General features: G+C 42.7%; 1 protein-coding gene across 1 annotated transcript; it reads left to right on the plus strand.

The window, feature by feature from the left end:
• Positions 1-1,652: 1,652 nt before the first annotated feature.
• maml1 (mastermind-like transcriptional coactivator 1) lies at positions 1,653-21,924 on the plus strand. The gene is made up of 9 exons (XM_072452885.1): positions 1,653-1,959; positions 9,678-9,987; positions 10,610-10,849; positions 11,132-11,530; positions 12,157-12,573; positions 13,327-13,773; positions 13,896-14,102; positions 16,821-16,944; positions 18,910-21,924. Exons 2-9 carry the CDS (start codon positions 9,688-9,690, stop codon positions 19,839-19,841), a joined length of 3,066 nt encoding a protein of 1,021 aa, XP_072308986.1. The 5' UTR covers positions 1,653-1,959; positions 9,678-9,687; the 3' UTR covers positions 19,842-21,924.
• The last annotated feature ends 973 nt before the right edge of the window (positions 21,925-22,897 follow it).

Here is a 22,897-nt window from a genome sequence, read left to right on the forward strand (position 1 = left end):
TATGGGGAGTCTTTACTTCAAGTGTATGGGGAGTCTTTACTTCAAGTGTATGGGGAGTCTTTACTTCAAGTGTATGGGGAGTCTTTACTTCAAGTGTATGATTAGTCTTTACTTCAAGTGTATGATGAGTCTTTACTTCAAGTGTATGATGAGTCTTTACTTCAAGTGTATGGGGAGTCTTTACTTCAAGTGTATGATTAGTCTTTACTTCAAGTGTATGGGGAGTCTTTACTTCAAGTGTATGGGGAGTCTTTACTTCAAGTGTATGGGGAGTCCTTACTTCAAGTGTATGGGGAGTCTTTACTTCAAGTGTATGGGGAGTCTTTACTTCAAGTGTATGGGGAGTCTTTACTTCAAGTGTATGGGGAGTCCTTACTTCAAGTGTATGGGGAGTCTTTACTTCAAGTGTATGATTAGTCTTTACTTCAAGTGTATGGGGAGTCTTTACTTCAAGTGTATGATTAGTCTTTACTTCAAGTGTATGGGGAGTCTTTACTTCAAGTGTATGATTAGTCTTTACTTCAAGTGTATGATGAGTCTTTACTTCAAGTGTATGGGGAGTCTTTACTTCAAGTGTATGGGGAGTCCTTACTTCAAGTGTATGATGAGTCTTTACTTCAAGTGTATGGGGAGTCTTTACTTCAAGTGTATGGGGAGTCTTTACTTCAAGTGTATGGGGAGTCCTTACTTCAAGTGTATGGGGAGTCTTTACTTCAAGTGTATGAGGAGTCTTTACTTCAAGTGTATGATTAGTCTTTACTTCAAGTGTATGGGGAGTCCTTACTTCAAGTGTATGGGGAGTCCTTACTTCAAGTGTATGGGGAGTCTTTACTTCAAGTGTATGGGGAGTCTTTACTTCAAGTGTATGGGGAGTCTTTACTTCAAGTGTATGGGGAGTCTTTACTTCAAGTGTATGGGGAGTCTTTACTTCAAGTGTATGGGGAGTCTTTACTTCAAGTGTATGGGGAGTCTTTACTTCAAGTGTATGGGGAGTCTTTACTTCAAGTGTATGGGGAGTCTTTACTTCAAGTGTATGGGGAGTCCTTACTTCAAGTGTATGGGGAGTCTTTACTTCAAGTGTATGGGGAGTCCTTACTTCAAGTGTATGGGGAGTCCTTACTTCAAGTGTATGGGGAGTCTTTACTTCAAGTGGAGGAGTTCTAGTATCTCTGGGTCTTGGAACGTGAGATTGACAGGTGGATGGGTGCAGCGGCTGCAGTGACACAGTACGTGGACACGTTTGTGTTCCTAATATTACCGAACTTTATGTGTCTCTGTCAGAGCCATTTCTGTTGAGTATTATAGCCGAAGGAACAACATTTCTATGGAAACAAGCAGGAGGAGGCTCCTCCTCCAGGCCAAGTATGAGTCAGGTTTGTGGAGATGCAAGCCCGCCCTATAGAAGTGCAATTAAACCGTGTATGGTAGAGCATGGGCATGAGATAAATGAAAAGTCCACTTATGCAAGTCTTATTAAGAAATATTTTAGTAGAATTTGCACTCTCTACATGGGTGCTGTAAATCGATGTTGGTTACCATGGCGATGATATATCGCTCTAGCAATAATAGCGACGCGATTTTTCCAAATCCTCACTTCCCATTGGCTCAGGCAGACGGCAGAAACCCGTGACGTAGGCACAGCGCCCCTCCTCCTGACGCTGCTGGAAAAAAATTGAAAGTTTCCAAGATGGCGGCGTAGGACTGCTCTCTCGTTGATAACAATAGAAACCAAACACACAGGAATATCTTCATTTCTTCTCCTTTCTCCGCTGGAACCGCCGCGCACACGTGCCGGGCCCGGAGCTGACAGGCGCGGGCCCATCCGAAGCGGCTGCTCGGGGGAAGAAACTCACGAGTACAATGGTTTTGTTTAAGCGTCTGGAGGCTAAAACACAGTTAGCAGCTAGCGGCTAACTGCTAACTCCCAGGATCAGCTGTAGCAACAACCGCAGCCTCGCAGTAAGTTTATTCTTTTGGCTAACTTTTCTAACACTCCCGACTCAAACTGGCTCGTGTGTTAAAAGTTTGTTTTACTTGAGATAATTCGAGGGAGTGAAAGTAAACTCGACAGTTGGCTAACCATGCTAACACTGTAGAGAATAAAAACTTTGTGACAACTTCTTTGAGCTTCTTTTTAGACTGCAGTTTCGCTGTATTTTTGCCTTCAATAAATTAAATACAATCCGGAAAATACAGAGATAAAGTCGGAGCAGGAATAGCAGGTGTTTGAGTTGTGTACGTGTGTTTTTTTTAAAGGATTTCGTGACGGTGCAAGTTTGATTTTTAGAGTGGAGGAATGTGCCAAACCTGCATCAATACAATGGCATTTAGTTTGGACGGGGGCGAAAGAATGGGACTTTTCTTGTTTTTCAAAGACAAATCCCCGTTAAATGTTGTTTGTTGTGGTTGTGTTGATAGATTTAGCCTTCATATTCACGGGTTTACAGTCTGTACATAACTGAGATTGAATAAACTCGTGGATAAACGGTGTAAACTGTGCACAATTCCACCCACGTTTGTGTATCATATGTGACGTGCGGATAACGAGTGATGCAGAGCTGTGCAAATGTCATCAGAATGTTCCAATTAATGTCAGAACGGAGTGATTAAACCAGGTGAAGGTTCGTTAAAAATTGACGTCAACATTAATTGCTGGGATGATTTAAACAAAAAAAAAAATTAAATCTATTTTTTTCCTTCAAATTTACAAACATACAAACGCAAAAGAACGAGACCACGACGAGAGTAAAGACGTAACGAATACAAGCAGACATCCACCAAAAAATAACACACGGAACCCAAAGAAAACGTCCCGATTTATCCAGAGTCTGCCAAATTTGCCACTATTTTCAAATTAAGTCTGATCTTTTCCATTATACGAATGTCCAAAGTAATGTCCCTGATTGTCGGTGTTATTTGTGTCATCCGATTTGTTGTGATGGCCTTTTTCGCTGCTGCCAAGAGTATGTTCCAAAGGTAAATGTTTATTGTGTGGACAGAGTTGGAACGGCAATGTCAAAAACTGTCTGTAAAGTATCGTCAATTTCAGCCCAAAACGTTTAAACCACAGGACAGCCCCAGAATACGTGATAGTGCCTGTACGTGACACAACAGTCTGTACCTCCCTGTGAGTACACGGTGACATGGTATTATGAAAGAACATGATGTATTCTTCCAACAAAACTCTCCAAACATGTGACTTTGCCGTCCTCCGCAGGGATATACAAACATCTTCCCACTGGCTTTTACACAGGATTTGAAACCACCCCGTCTCTGACTAGGCGAAAAAACAAAACAAAAAACTTTGGCATTCTCCGGACCACGGCTCGGCAGCCAATCAGAGTCAAACAAATTCCGTCGACCAATCAGCGCGCAGCATGCACATTTTCACTTGTAAACAGTAAACTGTAATGGCGGACTATTGTCAAATGCTTCCCGGCCCGATTTAATGACAATATTCCCTTTTTTTCTAAGATTTTTTTAATAAAATGGCCGTCCTTGCGCTCAAAAATGCCCGTCCACATTTTAAAATACCCCGTCCAAAATACGGGAAGACGGGTCTCTATCTGAAAACGTGCTCCCACTTTTTTGAAATATATGTCCAGATTAGTAATGCATTGATATAATTTAGATATAATTCCCCTTGAAAGTTCTGATTTATAAGCCATAAACATCTCAGTCAGAGGGCCACAGTGGTCATTAGCTTGTTCAATTTCTTGGTTATAATAACTCTTTATTTGTAAAAAACAATGCAAGTCCTGTTTCTCCAAGTTTAAAGGATTTTTTAAACCTATCAAAGCTTTTCATGTGATTATCTTTTACAATCTGGTGAAAAAACTTTATACCTTTTGTACTCCAGACCTTGACTCTCAGGTCCGTTCTATTTGGTACAAAACGTTGGTCATAAGCCGACCTGTTTAAGATTTTAACATCTTTGTCAAGACGATAAGCTTCTTCCATGTTGTAAGCACAGATTTCAACCAGGGATTCTTAACTTCCTCCAACAGGCTCAACTGCGTGTCATCTGCCAGTATAAGGCCTGTACAGGAACCCACGGCACCACATTACTCTCAACGCTCCATTGAGCTTCATATTCTGGGTCACACCAGTGACGCTCTGATTTGAGCTGAAATACAGTTTTTTCCCTTGTCAAATCTGGAGATTGCTTTATTCCAGTCATCAAACAGCCGGTTGTGGAGGGATATAGGGAGAGTTTGTAACAGATAGAGAAATCTGGGCAAAACTTTTGTTTTTACAGTTGGGGAGGATTCCATTTTTCTTTCTTCCAATTTTTCGAGATCTTTTTTCATAAGGAGGGGTATACTTTTTTTCAGAATTGTTGAGCCATCTCTGTGGAGTACCTCACCTAAATAGGTCTTTTTAAAGGTCAGAGGGGGGCGCCAGAATGAGATGATTTCAGTTTTTTTGTACATTAATTTTGTATCCATACACTGGACCAATTTCTTGAAGAAAATGCATCACATTGGGGATGGAAATGTCTGGTTTGGTCAAATACAATATAAATCTGCAATTTTATATTCCATTATATCAATTGTAACACGGTTATTTGTTTTTGATTGTGTGATAAATTGGGCCAATTGTTCCAAATACAAAGCAAACAGGAGGGGAGACCAGGCATGTCCCTGCCTGACCCCCCTTTCCACAGTCAATGGATCTGTCAGATGACCATTGATTGTAATTCTTGATGTTGGACCATTGTAAAGAGCCCCAAAATGTTTTATAATTAACTCAGTAATTTGAAATTTGTTCAGCACTTTAAATAAATAGAGCCTGTTAACAGAATCAAAATCCTTCTCAGCGTCCACGCTAATTATTATGGCTTTGTTTTGTTGTTTTTGTATATGATTCATTATGTGTAAGGATCGTCTTATGTTGTCCTGTTTTTGTCGTTTGGTAATGAATCCTGTTTGATGATTGTCGATTAATTTAAGTATTTGTTCCATTCTTTTGGACATAATTGAGATGTATTTACAATAATTCACATTCAGAAGAGAAATGGGTCTGTATGAGGCACAATCCAATTGGTCCTTCCCTTCTTTTGGTATCAGCGATATGACGGCCTCTTTCCCACTCGGAGGGTCTGAGTTTGTTAAGTGCCCAGTTAAAAGGAAACTTAACCCATCGCTCCCCGGAGATTTACTGTGCCTTTAATCTTTTGATTGCGCCTTGTGTTTTTATTTCAGCCCCTAATTTTATATTTTTTTCTTCTGACATAACAGGCAAATATAGATTGTCCAGAAAGGAATTTATCTTCTTTATCATCTTGAATTTTTGAAAAACGTTTTTTATAGAAGGATTCAAATGTTGATCCATTTTGGTCTAATAATATCTTTATTTTGGTAAAGAGCGTTTTCTCAACTATTTCTAGTTTTTAATTTTGTGTAGCATTTGAGAACACCTGTTTTAGGCATGGTTTTCCTCCAACAATTGAAACATTTCTTGCAAAACTTTTACCCTTTTCTCCCTTTTGTTTCTTTTTTTCGGGGGCTATGGCAATAATTTGTCCTCTCAAGACTGCTTTGGAAGCGTCCCAAAGGAGGCGGAGAACTTTCCCCAGTATCACTTTCCTCCAGATGAGTCTTAATGTTGTTGGATGTTTTTTCCTTAAACAAAGGGTCATTAAGCAGGCTGGCATTGAACCTGCAGTGTGTTCTTTCATCTTTCCACCAAATCTACAGAAATGTGGACTGTAGCATGATCATTTGGTCTGTTGTGCCTATATCTGCTTCAGTGATTTTACATATGTTTTTATTGAGGATAAAAAAGTAGTCTGTATACTGGCAATTACTTTCTCTCCATATGTCAATCAATCCTATATTCTTCCATAATCCCCAATCCCCTGTAAGAACTGGATACCCGATTTTTTTTTTTTTTACAGCGCTCCTCAATAAAAGCCACACACACGATATTTACAACAAAAATATAACTTGTACATTTACGGGCCGCAATTGACAATAAACCGCTGGTGCCCAGAGTGTAACAGGAGATAGTGATGCGTCGGTGGCAGATGGATTTTGAGCAGGCTTTTAGATAGCCGCCCGTCTTCCTGTATTTTGGACGCAGCATGCAAATTTTCTCTTGTAAACAGTAAGCTGTCATGGCGGACTATCATCAAACGCTTCTCGGCCCGATTTAATGATAATTACTCCCTTTTTTTCTAAGATTTATTAATAAAAATAACCCCGTCTTTGCACTCAAATGCCCGTCCACATTTCAAAATACCCCGTCCAAAATATGGGAAGATGGCCGGCCATCTAAAAGCCTGTATCCAGGTGTGGTTTCTTGAAAAGGGGTCTCAATACACTGCAGTGAGGGGCCGTGGGTCTGGGGCCTTCAGTGAGGTCCCACACAGTCCCACCCGAATGAATCCACCTCTTATCCCATCATTATGATGCCACAGCTCTAGACACTACATTTAGACTGAAACACAGTTTAACCAGGCGTTGCCTTGAATTGCAGAGGAAGAGTACAATACAGTACAGTTCAACTAAGTGCAATTTGTTCCTGTTTTTCTTTACCTTCATTGTGCAGCTTCATTGCCCTGCGCACGCCGTTGTCCGCTCTGTTGCTTGCTCTGTTGCCCGCTCTGTTTCTCGCGCCGTTGTGCGCGCCGTTGTGGTGCCGTCGCGCACTTGCGGTTAGAGACAGGGCGTCATCACCATTCAGGAGCCCAGGCACTACATTGTGGGATGTCCCGATCCGATCACGTGATCAGAAATTGGGCCCAATCACGTCAAAATTGGACTCCGACTCGATTGAAATCGGATGTTGCTTCCCGATCAGTGATCAGATATAAATTTTACTCTTTATTAGTTTGATCAGCGCTATACATTTCAAGCTTATTATTAGATGGTAGATTTACAAATCTACAAAGTATTACATTTTTTAACCCAAAAGGACTATGGCACCTAGGATTAGCAACTTGGATTCATGCTCAATGTTGTTGTTTTTTTTTAGTATAATTATGTTTGATATTATTTAAGATGACACATTTTTAAACAAAAACTTATTAGACCGTAATTTAAACTGGCGCACCATGTGGCACTTCAGCGAACTTCAGCGAACCTTCGGACTAGCGAGCCTTCGGACTAGCGAGCCTTCGGACTAGCGAGCCTTCGGACTAGCGAGCCTTCGGACTAGCGAACCTTCGGACTAGCGAGCCTTTGGACTCGTGGGGGGAAACCCTTGGTAGGTGAAAAAATATGAGATTGATCGCTATTGTGTGACGCTGAGTTCTGGGATTTGACAGGGGCTTGAAATATGCAGACTTTGTCATGTTTGATGACCAAGACGTGGAGAATGAGGATCCTACGACAGAGGAGAACACCATAACGTCGATGATGCACAAGTTGAGACTCCTTTAGATTTTAAAACAAAGTTCTATTTTTACAAACACCCATGCAGTGTATTTAGTTTAATTGTTCCTTCTGAAGAGATCATCTCAAGCATTATCTCCAGAATTTGTGTTCCATGGATGAAAAGTTGATTTACTGTAAAATGGACAAAAAATAAAATCATTTGTTTTATGTCCAAAAATAGTTTATTAGCTGGACTTATTCATTTTTTTGTTTTGTACATTTACGGTAGCATTTCTCCTGATAAATGATAATATTAACGTAATTTCATAGCCAAATTATCATTAAATGGGTGGATTTTATTAACAAATTTGGAATTTTTTATGCCTTAAGTTACAGTCTGGAGAAACGTTAATTAGTCATTTATATATATTCTAACAGAGCCATTAATGCAATGTTTTTCTTTCTTTTCAAGCTCTGGAGAAGACAGACATGGATCCCTTTCCATGGCTTCAACACTCAATATAAATAGACTGAAATGTGGCAGATGCACTCATGGCCATTTAGACTGGGCTGTCTGTCTATAGAAGGGAAATGTGGTTTTGGACACATACTTATGCGAAATTAAGAATAAAATTTTAAGCGAGGTGTTTTTCATTACTATGAACTATAACGTTCAATAAAAATTAAATGCCTATTATGCTAAAAAATGTTTACGGAATGTCAACAAATTAATGGATTACTCGAAGAAAATAATCCATGGATTACAAATATTATTGAATGCTTCAGCCCTGTCTGCCCCTGTCTGCCTCTCCCTGCCCCTCCCTGCCTCTCCCTGCCTCTCACTGCCCCTCCCTGCCTCTCCCTGCCTCTCACTGCCCCTGTCTCTAGCCCATGTGGACATTAGCAAAACATAAAATGAACTGCGCCACAAACACCAGGTCAAAGTCCCGTCATTGCTTTTGCTTCTTCAAAGCAACTTTTTAAAAACATATTTTAGAAAATTGCTTGTGGATTTTGCTTGTCATGGGTTGCGTTTTTTTTTTGAGCTTGAGACAGGAAGCAGACAGTGTTTTTCAGTGGGTCATATTTTGACATCAGATCTGTGAGCTGTGCCGTTCTGCAAGCCAGCGGCCTCAGGCCTTTATTGTACGCAATTTGTTTCGATGATTTATCATATGTGCTAAAAGGGCAACACAAATATACATCTGCAGATGGTTCCACCATTTACATGTCTTCAACAACAGCTGAAACTACATTACAGTAAGCCTGTCTGGATATACATATTTATTTATTTGACAGGAGGTATATTACCTCTGAAACGATATTATTGAGCGTGGCGTGTTATTCTGCTAATGCAAGAATTGTAGCCAATGTTCTCTATTTGTATACGTGAGGAAAATAAGTATTTGAACACCCTATGATTTTGCAAGTTCTCTCAGAAATGATTATTATTGAAATTATTATTGTCAAAATGAGTAGCACCCGTTTGAGCTCGTTGGCTGCATAAAGACACCTGTCCACCCACAATCAGTCAGACTCCCACTACTTCCATGGACCATAGACCATAAAGCTGTCAAAAGACACATTTTTAGACTTCCACAAGGCTGGAAAGGGCCACGGGGTAATTGGCAAGCAGATTGGTGAAAAAAGGATCAACTGTTTGAGCAATTGTTAGAAAATGGAAGAGGCTAAAGAGGCGCCGTCTCCCTCGGACTGGGGCGACATGCAAGGTCTCACCTCGTGTAAGACCACTAAACTCACAAAAAGTTGTGTAACATACAGGTTGTGGCCTGAGCATTATGGCATTTTCGGGGCCAATATATCCACTATATATCCACAATAAGAGGTGAGGAAATGCAATATCTTGGCTGATTAGTTTTATAGAATTCATTGTACTCCTCAATATCTAACTTCTAAATGTAATATGCAAACATAAACGACAAACATTAAGTATGATGTTAAACGTTGTATCCACATTCTCAAACAGTTACACAAATATTAGACATTTGATACCAGGTAAAAGCAGCATATTCCTGTAATGTGCATTAGAAAAGTGGCATAATTTACCCGCCATATGTATATTCAAATATATTCAAAAAGGCTGAATATATCTGTATGAGAAATGGTACTTTCTAATAACTACACGTGTGAAAAGGACTGCTGAATGTATTGCATGCAATAATTAAGACTTTAACTCATAATAAAGTGCTTCAGTATCCTGCTCGAGCTATTAAATTAATTCAGCCCTTGAATTGTGGAGTCCAGTTTGGCCATGTCGAGGCTTGGTCCATTCACACAAATGTAAAATGAGTTCAAATGTGACTCTTTGTTCACGTCCTGACTCTCCTCTGCCCTCAGGCTCGTCCCTATGATGGGCGACTGTGTGACCCCAAGGCACAGCGCGGTGATGGAACGGTTGCGTCGGCGAATTGAGCTGTTTCGGCAGCACCACAACAGCTGCGAGTCGCGCTACGATCGTGCCTCTCTGGAGCGTCTGGAGCTGGACAGACAGCAGACCTACGCCTTACACCAGCGCTGTCTGCAGGCCAAAGCCAAGAGGAGCAGCAAGCAGAGGCAGAGCCAGCCCACTGTGGGGGAGACGCCTGGAGGGAGGGGCCCGGAGGGGGGAGAGGGGCCAGAGCAGAGCAGGAACACCACGCTCATCGCAGTGAGTTAAAGGGTTCATCGTGTTCTTTTATTATATTATATACACTTGTCACGAAGACGCACACTCCTACGTCAGAATTCTCTTTTCAAATTGTAGAATGTGAACGGAGTCTATTTGAAGTTGCGTTCACGTTAAACAATTTCAGCTGAAGGACGAGAGCCAAGAGCACCTGCGTCAAGACAGAACATATCATATTAGTACATCATCGAAAGACATGAAGAGCGGTTAAAAGACGTAGAGGCTTTGCAGAGAAGTCAAATGAGGCAAAACTGTTCCTGTTTACGCTAGCTTTAGCCACTCAAACTTGGAATTCTTAAATGTCTTTTTGTGTATTGTTGAACGGCTCCATGATTAAAATGTATAATTTAGGTACAATTTAGATTGTATTTATTATGAAAACATCAGTTATACTTGGGTGATGTGAGCTCACATAGCAGACTTCTGCCCCACGATGCAGAGCCAGGACCTGAGCATCCCGCCATGAAAAGAAGACCCAGTATTTACTGAGATTTGAACTAGAGTCCGAGTAAAGGCTGTGTACATACAGGCAATTCTCAGAACATCATCAAAGGAAATGTTTGTATTATAAAAGAATGTGTTTAACTGTTATTTTTCTCTCCAGCTTCAGGAAACTGTGAAGCGTAAGATCGAACGCGCTGGTTCCCCTATGGGGCGGGACCAGGTGAACGGCTTTGGGGACGGATTCCCTCCAAATAAAAAGCAGTGTTTGGACAACAGTGCCATCAACGGGTCTCCACTGGACTCTAAACTGGGACTGACTGAATCCATAAGTGCCAATGGGAAACATGAAAGCAGCGACGGGGATTCAGCTGCAGACTTCCACCCCAAAGAGATGAAACAGGTACGAAACAGACCTGGTTGAGACAAGTTTAAACCCAGTTTAGACCAAGTGTAATCCCAGTTTAGACCCCTGGTTTATACCATGTGTAGTCCGGGTTATGACCTGGCTTAGGCCTGTGTTCCAGCTGGTTCTATGTTTGAACTTGGTTTTAGAGGAGCATCTATACGACAGCTACAAATGTAGGTATAAGATTGCCTGGTCTAAATCGGAACTAGTTTAAAACTCCAGTCAATACAGGTCCAAGCTATAGAGCTATGCAAAGTAAACCGTCCTTTCCCTCAGGAGCCAGATGACATCCTTCCCATCATGCCCCCTGCGGGCGGCTCCCACTCAGCCAGCCTGTTCCCCGACCTGAACCTGAACGAGCAGGAGTGGAGCGAGCTCATGGAGGAGCTCAATTGTTCTGTGGCTTACGAGGACATCCAGGACATTCTCAACGACGACTTCGAGGACCGCAAAGACTCGTTGGAGCTGACCCCTGGTCCGCCCCCCGAGTCCCAGGGATCGTCGGGTGGTCCCGGAGCTCAGGGGGTCACGGGAGGGGCACTGTCTGGAGGCACGGGCGGGGCAGGACCTGGGGCGGGACCTGGAGCCATGGGAGGAACAGGAAGACGTGCAGCTCCTGTTCTGCGGCCTCCAGATCTGTCCACGGTCAAGTCCGAATACTCTCCGGCTTCTCTGGTAAGAACTCCAATGCTTTTTCAATTATTTTACCCTGTGGCCTATAGTTTAACCATTTGTAGAGCCCAATAGTAGTTTCCTTGCAGGGCTTCAAACATGTTTTGCTTTACAAAGCCTATACATCATTTGTTTTTCATAAAATAAAGTAATATCTGTTCTGCTCCAGTACAGGTTTATGATAAAAGCCTCTCTTAGGGTAAAAATGTGACAGGGATGTGCTGTCCGCAGGCTAATGTTTGTTAGCTTAAGTTTGACGGCAAAACTCTCCCTGTTCCTCTGAAATCTGTGAAAAGCGTTTATGAACTCATCATGGTGAATAATTAGGATGTTTGGAATGCATTTGGACCTTTGCTCACAGTTTAAAGTCAACTAGTTTTGTTTTTCATGTTTTAAGACAGAAAAACTGTCTTTTTTTTAACCAATCTTCATAAAATGAGTTCAATAAAAGACGAGCAGATTGGGTTTAAAATGTTCAACAGTCCCAGTCTTCAATGTAACTTCGGTTTGTTTTATTCCTTCCTACATTGATTTATTTTCAAATGTTTTATTGTAGAAATTCTTCCTGGACCATTGCGTGTCGACTCATTCTCTGTTCTAAGGTCATGTGTTCTTTGTTGTCTTGACAGGACTCTCACTCTCCCCTGGTGAACATTCGCTCCTCTGTACCTCCCGCCTCCTCTTCGCTCCCTACTCCCTCCATCCCTAGCTCCGCCCCCTCCGTACCGCCTTCCTCCTCTACGTCTCCGGCGTTGCACCCTCAGTCGAAGACATCACGGCCCCTCCAGAACCACCTGCTCCCCTCCAAAGACCTGTCCCCAGCCCAGCAGCTTCAGCAGCTGGCCGCTCAGCAGAGGCACCTTCATGGAGCCATGCAGCACAAGCAGAACCAGCCAGGGGCCAAGTTCCACCCGCAGGCCCAGCACTCGCACCCGCAGGCCTGGGCTCAGATGGGAGGCACCGCCCAGAGTCCCATTGGTGGAGGCTTCAACCTGGACAAGCCCACCAGCCCTTCTGTCTACCAGCAGGACATGATGTTCAGCTCTGTGAGTGTCTCACGCAAACACATTTCAGTCAAAACTTTGTCAAAAACTAAAAAGGTTGTGTTATTTTAGGAGCATTTTAATTATGAAAATGGCAGTATTTTGCTGGTTCCATTTACCAAAACCTTTATTATTTTAAGCCAAACTCTTGGTTTAAAGCAGTGAAGCTGGCTAGTAGTCTAGCTTCACTGCTTTAACCCAAGAACAATGTTCTGGATATCACTCTTGGCCTAAGTACTGAGCTGAAAATGTGACTGAATCATAGGACAGTTGTATTCTGATGAGGACAGTGTGAACATGAGATTCTAATGCATGTTGTTACTCGACTTAATCAAAATATCATTAACACGGGTTGTAAGGGATATCCATGAATCAGGACGGGTATTGTATCAAGTTCTGTGTATCGGGATACGTATTGTATCAAGTTCTGTGTATCGGGATACGTATTGTATCAAGTTCTGTGTATCGGGATACGTATTGTATCAAGTTCTGTGTATCGGGATACGTATTGTATCATGAGGTACTTGCCCTACTCCAGATCTGAATCTCAGTGAGTGTTTGGGACGAGCTGGAGAAGGCTTTTTGATCAAAGATGAAGGTCCAACAAATATTAGAGCGCACTTTTTTTTGGGCAGGCAGCGCATTTGTTAATTTGCTAAATGTATTAGCTAATGCTTATCTGCTCACACCCACAGACGAGCAGAGCTGTTAGTTTAACTTTCCTTTCCTTTTTGTCCCATTTTCTTCTTGCCTTAGAACCAGAACCAGTTACTGCTGCCCTCTCAGCCCGGAAAAGGCTCTCCAAAGGCGGGCAGTTTCCACCAGGGCAGTCCCCCGGTGATAAGCCACTCTCTGGGTCACCCCGCTCCTCCTCAGCCACAGCAGCAGCAGCAGCAACAGCAACAGCAGCAGCAGCAGCCTGGACTTCCCTTAAGTTACCGCAACACCCAACCTCTGTCCCACTATGAGGCCCGGGGTCCGAGCAGCGAGCAGACCAAGAACCAACTCATGAGTCTGTTGAGGCAGCAACAGCAGCAGCAACAACAACAACAACAACAACAACAACAACAACAACAACAACAACAACAACAACAACAACAACAACAACAACAACACTTGAAGCAGCAGAAGGCCATGGGCTACAGGCCACACCCACAGCTCCCACAGCATCCGCAGCACCCGCAGCACCCTCAGCACCCACAGGTGATTGCACAATGTTTTTGTCAAGACATGATTTAGTTTTTCTGTGCAAGCCTTTTGTACCCATTGCACAGAACATTCCAATTCTGTTTTTCTGTCTAATTATTATTTTGTAACATTTTCAGGAGCAGAACAATTTCGGTGCCTCTGCTCTCCAGCAGCAGCAGCCTGGACCAGGAGTCAACTCAGCCATGGGAGCTAACCATGCTAACCCGGCAGCAGCTATGGGTGCAAGTGCAGCGTACAGCCAACAGATGGCAGCAGCGCTCAAACAGCAGCAGCAACGGCAGCAGCAGCAGCAGTATTTACAGAGGCAACAGATGATAGAACAGGTAAAGTGTGGCCCCTAGAAACACATTTACTTTCTCTTTTTATCCTTATCTATAAACACTAAACACACACAAGAAATGGAACAAGACCAGAATAAATGACTAGATATAAATGATTAGACTTCAATACGAAGGTCAAATTCGTCCAGTTTCAAGTTAAGTCCAAATGTTATGTTATAATGTTGATCCAGTCCTTGTTGGTTTGAGTTTGGCTGCAGTTTGAGTCCTGCAGTTTTTGTTATGTTCTCCTTTTCTGCCCCAGCAGTATCCTCCAACGATATCCACTTACTGTGTCAGAGCAGGAGTTTTGAGGCCCAGATGCATAGTTTTGAAATCAAATGGGATGGTTTGTTGCAGTTTATTTATCTCAGTCCAATATTTTAGAGCAAAAGTACAATCACAGAATCATTGTAATGGTGGACGTCCTTCCAGCCACAGTTTCTCCTGGAGATGGAATTTCCTTGTGAATATTGAGCAGTTTAGCAGGATGTTATTAAGAAATGTGACACGACGATATTCCCTCCAAACATGTGATTTTGTGCTTCTCCACTGGGATGTATCTTTTGAACTGGACACAAGGTTTTCCCCTGCCATATAAATCTAGAGATTGCTTTATTTCTCTCAAACAGCCGATTCGGGATCGAAATCGAAAGATTCTGGAGCAGAAAGAAAAATCCTGGCAAAATATGATTTTTTTTATAGTATAAATCCTTTGACTTGGACTTAGAAGAAAAGAAGTGTACGAGCCCATTTTTCAAGACATTTTTTAATAGCGCCGCGTCTCGCTAATCTCACATAGATATTGTGTTACACATAGTTATGTGTTACACATGGTTATTGTCGTGAGATTAGCGAGACACCGCACCCTCTCCCGTTTTCATCAGCGGCGTTCAGTGGGACCTCATAAAGTCAACACAGCGTCCTACATCTGTCATGTTGTTGTTGACGATCGATTGATGAGTGATCTGTGCTTTTTAAGCGCTTTGGCTGTACAATTGAACACACATTTTTGTATCGCAAAAGCTGCAATACAAAAACACTTTTTCTGAGGCTGAGCAAAATAATATGTCTGTTTGCCGTAACCCGACCGACTCGTTATAAAACTAGCCGACTGAAACGCATTTTGTCAAAGTGACGCCAAATTCTTTTATTTTACTAATATTTCACCGACTCACTGACCGTACTTTCCAAAAGCGCCGTGTAGAATCATTTTATCGCGCTTGGGAATTTATTTTTCATCCCAAAGGACGAATAACGCATTGCGCAACACATATGCGCTTACATTTTTGGTCCTCCATATGCTTCTGTATGAAACAGACCATGCAGGAGGAACCTATATTGTCTTTAACATGTTGGTTTGCCCCTGTCAGCGCCACTGAACTGGCCACCGCTCATGCCGTTCTGCATCATGGTGTGGCTTCATGTTAAAATTTGACCTGCGCTTTGCATTCTGGGACATAAACACGACCAGCAGCGTCATCACAACAAACATGGCGGCGCCCGTGTCCCCCGCATTTCCCCCCGCTACCAAAATAAAGGATAACGACGTACAAAAGGTCGATTGAAATATCTTAAAATCGGGAGATTTGGTCTCCTGATCGGGTTGATCGAGACGTTTTCCGTCATTGACTGTTGAAGCCTGACCCCTGGACTGTTGAAGCCTGACCCCTGGACTGTTGAAGCCTGACCCCTGGACTGTTGAAGCCTGACCCCTGGACTGTTGAAGCCTGACCCCTGGACTGTTGAAGCCTGACCCCTGGACTGTTGAAGCCTGACCCCTGGACTGTTGAAGCTCGACCCCTGGACTGTTGAAGCTCGACCCCTGGACTGTTGAAGCCTGACCCCTGGACTGTTGAAGCCTGACCCCTGGACTGTTGAAGCCTGACCCCTGGACTGTAGAAGCCTGACCCCTGGACTGTTGAAGCCTGACCCCTGGACTGTTGAAGCCTGACCCCTGGACTGTTGAAGCCTGACCCCTGGACTGTTGAAGCCCGACCCCTGGACTGTTGAAGCCTGACCCCTGGACTGTAGAAGCCTGACCCCTGGACTGTTGAAGCCTGACCCCTGGACTTTTAAATCTTAATCTTGGTGCATCGTAAAGAGCTCCAATATTTTTTCTATAATTAAATCGTCGATTTGAAATTTGTTTAGCACTTTAAATAAATATGGCCAGCTACAGAATCAAAATCTTTCTCAGCGTTCAAACTAATCATTACAGCTTTGTTTTGTTGTTTTTGTATATAATTAATTATGTGTAATGATCGTCTTATGTTGTCTTGTGTTTGTCATTTGGTAATAAATCCTGTCTGATCCTTGTGGAGTAAGTTTGGGAGTGTTTGTTTCATTTGTTTGGACATAATTGAGGTGTCTATACGATAGTCCACATTCAAGATAGAAATGGGTCTGTATGAAGCACAATCCAACGGGTCCGTTCTTTTGTATCAGGCATATGACGGCCTCTTTCCAACTAGGAGAGGTCTGAGTTTGTGTGAGTGTCCAGTTAAAGGTTTTTATGTTTATTTTAGAGCTTTATATCTCTCTGACCCATCACTAGGAATTTATTGTTCTTCAGTCACTTGATTGCACCTTGTTCAATTCAATTTATATTTGTAATACCCCAAATCACCAACACTAACCCTATTTCAGCTTTTTCCTCACAAACGGATAAAATTCTCTTAGGATTTTATCTCATTGAATGTATCACTTGTTTAACTTTTGCAGGAGAAACAGCGGCAGCAGCAGGACCAACAGCTAAAGAGACATTTGTCGCGCCCGCCCCCTCAGTACCAGGACCAGAGCGGACAGCCCCCCACTCAGAACGCATTCAACCAGCCGCAGTTCACAGGTGAGCCTCGCTTTCACTCGCACCTACGGCCGTACCAACAAGCTTAGACTTCTTATGTGTTCAGACATCACTTCTGCTGCTCAACCACACTGCCCCGCCCCTCTGTGGGCTCAAACGGCTGTTGTTATGGTGTTATTAACTGTACAGAGGCAGCACAGTTCTGATAACTGTTAAAGCAGAACTAAGTAGCTCCCCCTGCAGCTCCCTTATGGTAATACACTGTCACAAAATAGCAAAGTGTTCTGTTTTCTTTTCTTTATCATAGTAAGGCAGTGTAATAACTGAAATGTAAAGAAAGAGCCAGGGTTTCTCAGGAGAGTTTTCATGGTCGGTAAATGTTACAAGGCTGGTTTTCCACCCACAGACAGCAGGGGGCGACAATGAGAGCTTCAAATGCCCAAAAATACATATGTAACATCACAGGGACTTACAAAGGCTTTAAATAGGGTGAAAATGTTCTGCTTTAAGTTTAGATAAGTCCATCAAAATGGCTAAAATTATCCCTTTTTTCATCTGAATTTCACAAAAGAGAAATATATTTATTATAAATAGCCAATGATCTCTTTTAAAACCCAACCAAGCACAGTTCAATCCAATCCTTCAAGAGCAAAGTTCTGCTGAGCCGATGTGTCCAGAACAAGTTGCAAGAGCTGCAGGACAGGAGCTGTAAGAACCAGACCGTATACGATCCAACGTGGACAATGAGAAAGCGGTTGGGTTTACTTACTTACTTCTCCTGAAACACTTTTGAGCGAGATGATTGGATAAGAGAGAACACAGACTCTGGTCAAAACAACCAGGCAAGAAGCAGATGGAAACACAAAAGAATCATCACCAAACGCTGATTGGATCTTGTGCTAAAGCGCTGTATTTCCACTGACGCTAACTTATATGTTGAGCCAAATGTTAAGCAAAGCATGTTAGCATGTTAGCATGTTAGCAACTGCTCCAACATCTGACATGATCCAAAGCCAAAGCATGACATAAAGAGAGGTTCAAACGAGGCGTAGAGAGAAGTCAAAGAAATGAGGCGAAACTGTTCGCGTTTACGCTAGCTTTAGCCACGCCCCTCACACACACAAACTGGAATTAATAAATGTATTTTTTTAAATTGTTAAGAGTTTAATAAGTATAATTCAGGGCTCTGCCTCAGGGCCATGGAGACACATCCACCAGTAAAAGAGCCGCTGGTCTTTAGGGTCAGTCACTACAACTTTAGTCATTTAGTCATTTAGTGATTACCTGAGGTGGCTAGAGGAGCCAATAATTTTACTGAAGAGTTTTGTTAGTAAGAACAAAAGTATATAACGAAGTAAGTGTCTGGACGTTACATCTGATTAAGAATTTGAAGGGCACAACATTAAATAATGCACTGAATCGTATCTGAAGGAGCTTTTTTGACAGCTGCGGCCGCAAATGTACAATTTCTTCTTTCTTTGTATATTTTGTTGGAGCGGCTTTCATTCAGGCGCTGTACGGCCCGAAAAGTATGGTCATCTCCACTCTAATGATGCACAGAGAAAGGAACTGTTAAATAACCAGGTTTCAAAAGCAGATAAATGAATGCTCAGGGTAAATACAAGTGATAAAAGTTATGACATCAGCATCATCCACGTCAGGTTCTGTTTAGTGTCATAAGTGAACACTGGAGAACAGAGATATATTTTCACGTGATCCTCAGTAATTATAATGATCAGACTATAACCCGCTCTTGTCACTTTTATGTCTTTGGTGTCGTTTGTCCCGTTATCCATCTCGTACAGGACTTTGTTTCTCAGCCTCGGTCACTTCCTGGTTTTGTTCTCCGGGTCATTTGCGTCACAAATCAAACTATTCACATTTACCCAAACAAAATGGACAAAAAGGATCCTGATTCCAATTTGTGTAGTGTGTAGTATTGTGAGTACACACTAAGAGTACTATTACACAAGTCAAATAAAAGTAACTTGTTTCCACTTCTCTTAGGCCCCTCTGCATCCATGGGAGGTGTGGCTTCCCTTGGCCCCACCAACCCCGCCTCACGGATGTTCCCTCCGCCCCAGGGCATGATGGGAATGGGTGGCACCTCCGTAGCACCGGCAACAAACCCCCAACAACCGCCCCAACCTCAGCCTCAACCCGACATGCTAGCGTCTAACGGCCTGTACGCCAACGCCAACATGAACCAGCAGCGGCAGCAGCAGCTTTACCGGCAAAGCATGATGATGAAGACGCAGAGCAACGCCGCCATTTTGAAACAGCAGCAGCAGCAGCTCGGGGCGCGGCTCCCGGGGCAGATCGGACCCAACATGTCCGCCGCCATGAACACGAACCACCAAGCACCGCAAAACGTCACGTGGAACCAGCAAATGGCTAATTCGCAACTTGCAAATCAGCAACTCCCAAACCACAACGCGCCAATGCCCAACAGTCAGTTAGCGAGCCAACAGATGCATAGCAGTTTCACCAGCGCCGCTCAGAACGCTTTCCACCTGCAGCAACAGCAGCAACGGCTACCCAAGATGCAACAGTTTGCCCCAAACCGACAGCTAACCGCCCTGAACCCGGGACAGCAGATGATGCCGCGAGCGCCCACCAGTTTGTCTCAGCAGCAGCAGCAGGGGGCGCCGCAGCAGCAGCAGCAGCAGGACCTAAGCGCGTTCGGGCCGGCGGGCGGCGGCGGCGGCAGGAGCGTGGCGGGCGTGGCGGGCGTGGCAGGACTGCAGTGTAACTACGGCGTGGGCAGGACGACCAGCATCCAGGCCCAGCAGCTGCAGCTGCAGCAGCTCTCCTGTGGATACAACGTGGCCCAGGGCAGCTTCGCCGAGGAGAGCGAGCTGGTGGACTCACTGCTCAAAGCACAGACCAGTCAGGAGTGGATGGACGACCTGGACGAGCTGCTCGCCGGACACCACTGAGGACAGGAAGTAAACAGGAAGCACCGCTCCACTGAGTCACAGTATTAGATGATGTTTTAGTCCATCGGAGCAGAAATATCCAGTGTTGGGAAGTAACTAAGTACATGTACTGAAAATATCAGAATACTTGTATTCTGGTCCTGATACTTTCATTTGGTGACATTCAGAATACATATGTGCGTGCGTGCGTGCGTGTCTCTTTTACTATAATCTAACTCGACTCAAAATACAGTTCTCTGATTGGACAGAATATATTACAAAATACATGGAAGTACTCAGTATTCTGTAACTGAATATATTTTCAGGTATTCTTCCCAACACTGGAAATATCATGACCAAAACGTGGATTTATTTAGTTTTATGACTCCAAAAAGTTCTAACTGTAGCTTTACTCATTCAAAACATGATTTGAAGGAAATACATAAAGTATTGGGAAACTTTATTCAAGCAGCAACAAACTTACATTTGAGTTGATCCATGATCCATGATCAAGTGATGAAGTTTAAAACAGAAACAATCCAGTCGTGTTGATGACATAATGACCACAAGGCACAGATCAGAGTACTTTAATCTATACATGTGATACATCATACATAATACATACATGTGTCAAATGTGCCGTCCAAAAGTGGCACATTTTAATATGTTTATGCAAATGTATAAGACTAAGTTACACATTTTCTAATGAAATGACAAACGGGAAGAAATAAATGTAAGTTTAAATATTTTACATAAAAGACACAATTGAATAACTGGGATAATAGATATATAGTATAAAGTAAAGTATATTTTATTCATTCATAGAAATGAGATAATGAGTAACTAAGAAACAAGTGAAATATTCTTGGGGAAAAAAGATTAAAACCAACAACATCAACATGCTTTCTACATTTCCAAGTTCCACTCGATCAGACTTAGAGGGTTTTAGGTCTTTTTAAAAGAATAATATCACATGATATATTTTTAAAACACAAATTAAATATTATAACCCCAGAACAATTTAAATCTATGAAACATTGATTTAATGTATATATTAATTAGGCCAATGTACTATTACAATTACAGCAGTAAACGACACATAACATGTGCGAAACACAAATCCTGCTGCAGTTCTGGTTCTGGTTCTGGTTCTGGTTCTGGTTCTGGTTCTGGTTCTGGTTCTGGTTCTGGGCGTCGGCTTTAGTCCAGCTCGTTTGTAGCCGATACAAACGAGATAAAGATTTTTTACAAATGGCCATAAAACTCCTCATTGTGTAGTTTAGGCCAGTGCGTTCCAATCTGTGGTGTGCGGACCGTTTGGAGAGAGAAGGTACATTCTGAAATGTGTTTCCATGGCAACTGCTGTGAACTTAAAGGGTTCAAAATGCAATATTTGGCTGTACTTCAAAATGAGCATTAAACATAAGGTGATGGAGACGTCTTCATTCTATAAGAACATAGTATTTGGATTTTAAACAAGTCTGAGGAATAAAGTCTGGCGGTAATGCAACAATTGGATGCCAACCGCCATAAAACAACAACAACAACAACAACAAATATACAAACTTCTAAGATATTGTAAATGTAAAATAAAAAGCTTGTCTCTGTTGAAGCCTGAACTCTAATCCTAGATTTAGAAGCATAAAAATAGTGATTTCAGGCGACAAAGGAGACGTGTATAAAGTGGTTCTGAGGATGAAGGAAATATAACAAATGGGTTTATTTATGGTCATAAAGAGGGATTACATGGACTCATGGTCATTATGTTATCTTTCCACTCCGAAGCGCTTTGATTTCTAAATCCCAAAGGTTGTTTTCTGTCCAGAATGTTCAAATGTTCAAATGTTCTTCCTCTGCATCGTCTGGAGCTGGAGGGTGAAGTCTCAGTGGAGCGGGCGCCCCCTGGAGCCTGGAGTGTTGTACTACTGCCGTTACTCTGTAAATGTACTTTTTTTTGTTTGTTTAAACATTTTTCCGAATTTTTCAGAAAATATATGTATTTTTATATTGTTTTGTAAACAAATTTGTACTTTTTATAAAAACTGTTCACTGTAAAAGAAAGTTGTAAAAGAGAATTGTGTAAATATAGAAGGTTAGAAACAAATTGTGTCTCGAGTGGTTTCATTAAAGATTAAATGTAGCTGCTCACGTTTAGTCCAGGGGGCGTGGCCTCATATGTCATGACTCTAGCACTTTTATCAATGGCATAACCAGTGCATCTTTGTCTGGTGCCACCCTCAGAGGTCAGAGGTCAGACCTGTGGCCCAGAGGTTGGTGATGATCACATGTGCCTCAGGTGAACGCTGCAGTCTCTGTTACTCTGCTGCGTGTGGGTCTTTCATGTTCAGTGTCTTGAGAACCTGAAGGTAGAAAAGCGCTGTATGAATCTGACCATTTCTCCATAACCCCACTGGCTCCACATGTTACTGTATTAGAACTGAATATTTTACAATCGCCTGAAGTAAACTGCAATAACTGGCCTAATGTTTTAATTCTGTACTAAAAATACATTAAGTCTTTCTCAGATTCTGACTCTTTGATTGGTCTGAACTGATGTTCTGCACTTCTCCAGTTTCACCTTCCAAGTCACTTTGTCACATCACCATAATGTCTTTCCTCTGCTGTTCCTCCACCTCCACCACCACGTCTATCTGCACCACCTTTCGAGGCGTTTCCCAGTTGGACCTTAGTGTTTCCAGTCCAAACCTCTTGGGAACTATTTTTCTTTGCACCGCTCTCTGTCAGTTGGCTTCCTTCTCTCTGCACATTCTTAATTTTAGCCCAACCATCATTTCCATGCTGGGTGTTTCTCATGGTTGCCATGGTTTCTCGTATAGACGAGCGTCTCTAGGATCACTGCTTGTTTATTGGTTTTGAAGTAACATGAATCCTATGTTCTTTGCCTCTGACGAGGGAGCATCTGACTGGAGCCTGTCCTAGTGACTCAGGGCGGGGCACACCTTGGACAGGGGCCAGTTCGTCGCAGGGTTAACACAGAGACAGAGACGGAGACACAGACACACACAGACACACACACACACACAGACACACACACACAGACACACACACACACAGAC

The sequence above is a fragment of the Eucyclogobius newberryi genome, unplaced genomic scaffold (genome assembly GCF_026437365.1).
Source record: "Eucyclogobius newberryi isolate DKJ021-1_F unplaced genomic scaffold, fEucNew1.0.hap1 SCAF_19, whole genome shotgun sequence".
In the NCBI taxonomy this organism is placed as follows: Eukaryota; Metazoa; Chordata; class Actinopteri; order Gobiiformes; family Gobiidae; genus Eucyclogobius; species Eucyclogobius newberryi.